Source organism: Microtus pennsylvanicus, chromosome 11, assembly GCF_037038515.1.
Source record: "Microtus pennsylvanicus isolate mMicPen1 chromosome 11, mMicPen1.hap1, whole genome shotgun sequence".
Lineage (NCBI taxonomy): Eukaryota > Metazoa > Chordata > Mammalia > Rodentia > Cricetidae > Microtus > Microtus pennsylvanicus.
Window position 1 is genome coordinate 22,310,999 of NC_134589.1, and position 7,862 is coordinate 22,318,860.

Genomic DNA, 7,862 nt, shown 5'->3' on the forward strand with positions numbered 1-7,862 from the left:
TATAACAGTGCTAGAATCAAACCCACTTTACAGATGAGGACACTGAGGTTACATTTGGTTATCAGAATCCGGTTCCACCTATTGTTATAGGCAAGACTAGACCACAGAGTATGGAGAATGGAATGTTTACATCCAGGTTAATGACATTCTTCAAAGCAGCCTCCTATGTACAAGCTCCGTACACGGGTACATTCCAGACTAATTTTTTTGTCAAGCTCCTCTCAAGAGAATAATGGATCATAATTGATATAATTATACAGTTTGTTTGCTTTTAATTATCTAACTTGTCTAATTTACTCCCAACTCCTCTTTGAATAGCTTCACAAGAGTCAAGCCGATCCTCAAGGCTTGTTGTTCACAATAAACTGAGTATTGAAGACAGGAAGCCCTCCCCCCCCCCCAGAAAGCTATGTGGTTTAACTAGATATAGCATCTGCAATAGAGGGGCACTGTGGTTATGAACAAACCTTATAAGATCCACAAGTCATAATATGTTCTTCAGACACATCTTAATGTTTAAAGAAATATGCTCTACAGTTCCCCAAAACCTTTGAAATGGCTTTTAATATTCCCTTGGTGTCCCACTGTCACTAACAGACCTATGGCAAAACAGCAGTTCTCAGTGTTGGGGGTGTTTTGAAAAACCTGGGGGGCACAATTAAAAACTTTTGAGAGTGCAGTCTCCTCTTAAACAGACTGATTTAAGTGACTCAATGCCAGCCGTCAGTTTGGTCCCAGGGGTCTTGTAGAATCCAGACAGGTGAAGCATTTCCAATGGCTCCGATGAAGCCTCCTCAGGAGGACCTGGATGTTGGTCAGAGCTATCAGCTTGACATTCTTGGACATGACTTGTGACTTTCCTGAGCTTCAGTTTCCCCAGGGGTAATGAAGGGACAACAGGTTCATCTTCACCTACTTGACACACTTGTTGAGGAAAACACAGACTGTCATGTTAATGCAAACATTGTCAAATGAAAATTTTCTTTAAAGACTATTAATTTTGGTTATTATTGACCTAACACATGCCTTGACTTCTTAAGGGTAGAAAAGTATAGTGTGTGTGTGTGTCTTCCCGTCAGTGTCAGAGAACCCACCCAATGGCCCCACCTCTTAAAGGTTCCACTGTTCACCAAGAGTACAGCTCTACATTTTATACAGACTGTGGCCTACAGCTGGCCAAACCTCCTTTTAGTACAATCCCCATCCATATGACTGACTGTCTATCCCATCCATCCATCCATCCATCCATCCATCCATCCATCCATCCATCCATCATCTTTCATTTTGCATTCTCATTTTCCAAACACCATCAGACAGCTGTTTCTAGTCTGTCTATCTGGACATTTCCCAAGGTGCAGCCAGTATCCAGGCTGAGTTTCTTCTATAAGGATTGCTTCCCTAAATTCTGAAATGTGTGTAGATTTGAGAGGAGAGGCCGATGGGAAGGCTGTTCACTCACAGTGCCTTTTCCATAGCTATATCAGCAGAACCTCGCGGGAAAGGAATCTCTGACTGCCATGCAACCCCACCTCATGTCCCATGCTCTCCTTCCCTCTGAGTAATGGGGTGAGCCTTTCACGGCGGTGATGAATCTGCCTCCTTTGAAGCCATCTGACCAAACTCTGATTTCATCAACCACTTGTACCCAGCAAGAGGCTGCCGTGACACAAGCTGAATGGAATAATTTTATAGATGAGGGGGGACTCTTTGGAAGCAATCTAAGTAGCTTATTTTGAAGAAAAATTAGGTGAAGCATTAGGAAAGGAAATTACGCTATTTTCCAAGCCCCCGCCCACTTTTAAGGGTATAAAAGGACCATGAAAGAGAGAGAGACTCAAACCTCATCCACATCTACCTCCAGCAGCTCACTGCTCTCCCGTCACCTCTCCCAACACCATGTCCTGTGAATCCTGCCTGCCTGCCCTGAGCTGCCGCACCAGCTGTGCCTCCCGGCCCTGTATACCCAACAGTTGCCATGGCTGCACCCTGCCCGGAGCCTGCAACATCCCTGCCAATATCGGCAACTGCAATTGGTTCTGTGAGGGCTCCTTCAATGGCAACGAGAAGGAGACCATGCAGTTCCTGAATGACCGCCTGGCCAGCTATATGGAGAAGGTGAGGCAGCTGGAGAGAGAGAATGCAGAGCTGGAATGTCGGATCCAGGAGAGGAACCAGCAGCAGGACCCCCTGGTGTGCCCCGCCTACCAGGCCTACTTCAGGACCATTGAGGAGCTGCAGCAGAAGGTGAGAGGGTGGCCTATGTAAGAGCCCATCATCAGTTGCCTTTCTTTGACTGGGGAGGCATGCTCAAGTTCAAGTGGATCTTACATTAGAACCATTGTTTCAGATTCTGTGTGCTAAGTCTGAGAACGCCAGGCTGGCCGTGAAGATCGACAATGCCAAGCTGGCCTCTGATGACTTCAGGACCAAGTATGTTGAACCTTTTGAGTTGGGTGACTTCCAAACCCTGATGGCTCTTTCATGGCGTCTTCATGGCTCTGTGGGTTTAATGTTGCCTGGAAGGGCAGGCGGAAGGGATGAGAAAGACACTTCTTCCCCTTTCCTGCCTCCTTCTCAGTCTGGCTATAAAAGTAAGCTGTAGACAGATATTCAGACTTGAGCCCTGCAGTTGATACGAGTTGACTGCCCTTTATCAGAAGTGCTTGGGACCCGAAGTGGGTTTTGGGTTTTGGCTTTCCTTTTGAGTTGTGGGGTATTTGAACACTCATAAAGAGCTGTCTTAGGGATGGGACCTGAGTCCAAACTCATTGGTTAAGGTGTTTATATACCATAAACACAGACTGAGTCTCATTTTATACCCTGTTTTTAGTGCACCTGCATTTTGTCTGTCAATGGAGTCAGGAAGGGCAGTTTGCACTGTGGTGTTGTGTCCCTCAAAGACTTTCAGATTGTTCTGGTTTTGGATTTTTCTAGTCAGTGATATTCAACCCATATCAATGTTTCTAGTAAGTTCTTTTTATAAAACTCCCAAATCCAGAGACGGGAATGGATCCATTTTGGTGTTTTATTAACCAATAACACCAAGAACAGAGTGAGGACCCCACCTTACAGGTGTCTTCGGGCCCCTTGTGGTGTGAAGTGGGTCCAGACCTCCCGCAGCTGATCCACACATAGCAGGATAGAAACAGGAGGAAAGGCACACAACTGTATACATTCGTGGAGTTTGTGGTCCAGCCACATCCTAAGAAGATACTGGCTGATCCTCCCACTCTGTGTGTGCAGGTACCAGACTGAGCTGTCCCTGAGGCAGCTGGTGGAGTCAGACATCAACAGCCTGCGCAGGATCCTGGACGAGCTGACCCTCTGCAAGTCTGACCTGGAGGCTCAGGTGGAGTCCCTGAGGGAGGAGCTGCTGTGTCTCAAGAAGAACCACGAGGAGGTATGGAGAAGTGTTGTCAAAGCAGGTTTCAGAGCCTTAGACTGAAGTTGTTAGCATTAAGAGAGGGTCCCTGGAATCAGGTACCAGCTGTCAGGCTCCCTGGTGTGGGACCATTCCCCGAAGGACTTTAAGCTAAGATCCTAGGAGGATGGCTCTGTATCTTTATCAAGGAGTACAGTGAGCTATGGATGCCCATGCACATAGGTGAGCATGAGCAGTGAGGATGGATGTCCATCCGCTGAACTCTGACCTCTCCTGGTTACTACTGTTAGGGTCCAAGAACTGATGGTGGAAATGGAGGGTAAAAAAAGATAAAATAAGCCATGGTTCCTCTCTTTAAGAACTCTTAGTCCAATATGATGGGACAACCATGGAGCCCTAGCGATCGAATGCAAGGCCGAGTGAAATAAACACTGTGCGGTGTGTGCATAGTAGGAGGAAGCCAGTCTTATAGGGAGGAGCAGGGGAGCACTTCTAGGGGCAAGGGGAGGATGCTAAAGTGCTGCCATTTGAGGGTATAGGCTGAGCAAAGAGGCACTTAGGTAAGGCATATTTAAGAATGGCTAAGCATGTAGTACCTAATGGGGTGTGGTGGAGACAGGAGGGTTTGCGAGTGCCAAGGACTCAGTCTTAGAAGGATGAGAAGGTGCTTCTGCTTTTGTCTGAGATAGATAATCACATGGGTCCGCTGGAGCTTTGCAGTGATAATCTGCATCTTTGGAGCGATCAGGATGTTGTTTCAGCCCCCATCCCTTTGTAGGCGGGGTTGTACTCGTTTCCCTCTAGCAGGAAGAGAGCAGATCTGCTTTCATGGCTTCTTTCTCTTTCTTCCGCCAGGAAGTCAACACCCTGCGCTGCCAGCTTGGAGACCGCCTCAACGTGGAGGTGGACGCTGCTCCCACTGTGGACCTGAACCGTGTGCTCAATGAGACCAGGTGTCAGTACGAGGCCCTGGTGGAAACCAACCGCAGAGAAGTGGAGGAATGGTTCACCACACAGGTGGGCATCTGAGCTCATGGTCTTCCAGGAACTGAGTCCCCCAGGACTCTAACGCAGGATCTAATCTTGTCTCTGCCTTTGCCTCTTGCAGAGCGAGGAGCTGAACAAGCAAGTGGTGTCCAGCTCAGAGCAGCTGCAGTCCTGCCAGGCAGAGATCATCGAGCTGAGACGCACAGTCAACGCCCTGGAGATCGAGCTGCAGGCCCAGCACAACCTGGTGTGTAGTGTCCAGACCTGCTGTTGAGCAGTGTGGAGTCTGGGATGCCCTTGGAGTCATGCCCTCTTCCTAGCTCTTGAAGGCTGTGGTTCCTTTGCAAGGCCATGCAGGGACCTTTAGAGGGGACAGCTGTGTGACAGCCTTTGTCTTCTCCCCCACAGAGAAACTCTCTGGAAAACACCCTGACAGAGAGCGAGGCTCGCTACAGCTCCCAGCTGTCCCAGGTGCAGTGCCTGATCACCAACGTGGAGTCCCAGCTTGGTGAGATCCGGGCTGACCTGGAGCGTCAGAACCAGGAGTACCAGGTGCTGCTGGACATCCGGTCCCGACTGGAGTGTGAGATCAACACATACAGGAGTCTGCTGGAGAGCGAGGACTGCAAGTGAGTACAGAATGGATTTCTGGGATAGCATGTGTGGTGGACATGTTAGACAGGAGAAACACACTTGGTGGCCATGTTTCAGATGCTCACATAGTGCTTCGAAAGCCCACAGTGGACGCAGTGATTGGCATTAGTCAAGTAAATGCGTGTGAGGAAAGGTGAAGGGCATAGCTTCTGTCTTTGAAAGTTATCAATAGAGAGGAGAGAGGTGTGTCCAGATATTGCCAGTCACAGCCTTACATGTTGAGTAAGGCCAATCTCATTAAGTTCCATGAGAAGGAAGAGTGTGAGATATTTTTTAAAAGCACAAGTTTCCAGTTTGGCCCAAGGTATTGTGGGTAAGAGAAAAGGGCTTGGTCACAGCCACAATTCTAATTCCAACCACTGACAGTTCTTAGGTTGTTTCTATAAGTAAAAGATGCTGTGCGTGATTTAGGGTTCTCTGATTTATTCTTTCCAACCCTATGTTTGCTTCTGTGTCTTCCCAGCCTCCCCTGCAACCCATGCGCCACCACCAACGCTACTGGTACCTCCTGTGGACCTTGTGGCGGCTGTCAAAAGCGTTGCTGTTAACTGAACAACTTAGATCCCCTTAGAAAATGTCAATGAAGCCATTTAGTTAAAACGCAGGAACAGTCTCCAGGTGCCTACTTAGGCAGGACTTCCATCGCCATTAAGAAACATCATCGTGACATCGGTGTTTGCCAGAAACTCACAGGTTTTGCAGAACCAACAAGCAAAGACAGCCATCTTCAACTTCCGGACAAGCTCCTTCAGTTGAAGGTTGAGCCTGTTTGCTGCTGAAGGTGTCAGACCTCTGCAATCTGAGCTCTGGGGCTTACCATAGAGGGCGTTTCCTGTACATGCCTCCATATCCTGCCTTCCTTTCTTCTCTGGTATTCTCTGGAATGCAAGGAGGTAGCTTCATTTACTTCCCAATAAACTTTATTTCTCTGGCATAGTAAAGATGTTTCTCATTCATATTCATACTTTGTAAAATATTCACGACTGTCCCATAAAAATACCTCTCACCAGCAGGGTGAGTAAATGGATCAAATGATTGACCTAGGTATTATGCTCAGAGGGAAACCTTGAGGGACAAGGGAGAGGTGTTCTCTGGATGGGTGACTCTCATTAAATGCTTGCCATACAGAAAGCTTGGCCATGAACACCAAGGTGCTTTTACTGCAGCTTGGGGGCCCTTGGCTATTTTGAGAATCCCCCTAGCCTGCAAACTTCTCAATGTGTCTCTCTAATTAGGATTTTTTTCTTTTTCCTAAACTACCGTACCACTGGAGGTATCTCATCTCATCTCTCTGGAGCCCCTGCCTCACCTTCATTGATTTCACAGTCCATCACAGCTTCCAACACTGCTCTGCTCACGTGTGCCCTGGCTTCCAGCTTTTATCCATCTATATCCCTGTTCCTGGATTATTAGCACCCCAATATGACTCCTGAATTGGCTGATTTCCAAATCTCAGTCTTGTTAGAACACAAACTCTCCAGCTGCCTCCAAATCCATAAACCCAGTCAGATCTCCCCAAAGCTTGCTCTCTAGAACAGAAAGTAAAGAAACCATCAGAGCTGTGGTTCTCTTGCTCCTCCCTCTAGCAGCTACAAGATAATCTTATTGTCCCTTTCAGAATCTGCCTCCACATATGCCAAGTGCTGTACAGATGATGGTACTTAGCGTTGGACTATCCACAATCTCTTAAAAATTTATTCAGGGGTTTTTGTTTAGGGGTTTCCTTTGGAGGCCCCCCTTTCCTTCAGATTCCCTCCCCCCATCATGGTGTCCACAGTGGAGCTCTCGTTCTCTTTTACTTTAAGAGATCTCTCTGGATGACGTTCTTGGAGCTTTTCTATGGACCTTAGGCCGAAGTCTGTCTCTCTTGCTCAAGTTCACTCTGAAGGGTAATTGGTTTAACTTCCTTTCCCTTGAAGCTGCTGTTTTCTGTTTTTCTCATTATTATACCAAGTCTCAGCTCAAGTTCCATGCTTTCGTTTACTTATAAGACAGCTTCAGTTCATGTCGGTCCACCCCATCATGCCTAGCTTGGCTGAGACTTAGTGAGCAACTTTGTTTTGTCATCTACTTGGCTTTCTTTTTTTCTTTTTTAACTTTTTTTTAAATTGATTCTTTGTGCCCCCCTTTTATATATAAATAGACCAAGGGTCTGGACTGGCATGGGCTTGGCACAAATATAATAGCAATAAGTTGGAAAATGCCCTAGCGACCATAGTCACTGTCTCAAAGTCTCCACCAGACCTGGCACCAACTGGGCTGGAGGGATGCACCTTTCGCTGCTGCTGAGAGCTGGGGTGGCAGGCAGGCTCAGAGACCTTCCACAGCTGATTCATGGGCCCCTCAGGTCAAACTCTTGGATGTGCAGAGCTGGGGACTGCCGCTGCCTCCCTGTTGCTGCCTTCTGGACGTCTCCATGAGCACTCGGCAGCTGGCTGTCACTCTTGTGAAACTCTGCTCCAGTCACCGCCTCTCTGTACACCGCTCACAGATGGGCAGCCCAGAGGTCTGGGTGACTCACCTTGGCTTGCCTCAGCTCCAGTGCTGCGATTGCTGATGCCCCTGTTACCACCACCACCTATGCCATCCCCCTCGGCCCCACATCCTCCAGTAGGGAATTTTGGCATAGTTCTCTCTCCAGACTACTTCCTGCTGGTTATTGGGTGAAGTAATTTTTGGGGTTATTCACAGAGACATTTCGGGGGATCTTGGTCCATCAAACCATGTTAGCCTTGAATGATTCCACATACTCTCATCTTCTGTGGAAACAAAATCAGAACCTCTTTTCCAAAGCAACATATCCTTAGTCCTGTATTTTAAAGTCAAGACACCTTTTTTA

General features: G+C 47.7%; 1 protein-coding gene across 1 annotated transcript; it reads left to right on the plus strand.

The window, feature by feature from the left end:
- Positions 1–1,896: 1,896 nt before the first annotated feature.
- On the plus strand, positions 1,897–5,571 carry LOC142831798 (keratin, type I cuticular Ha4). Its single transcript, XM_075942199.1, has 7 exons — positions 1,897–2,244; positions 2,348–2,430; positions 3,244–3,400; positions 4,238–4,399; positions 4,491–4,616; positions 4,778–4,998; positions 5,487–5,571. Exons 1-7 carry the CDS (start codon positions 1,897–1,899, stop codon positions 5,569–5,571), a joined length of 1,182 nt encoding a protein of 393 aa, XP_075798314.1.
- Positions 5,572–7,862: the final 2,291 nt, after the last annotated feature.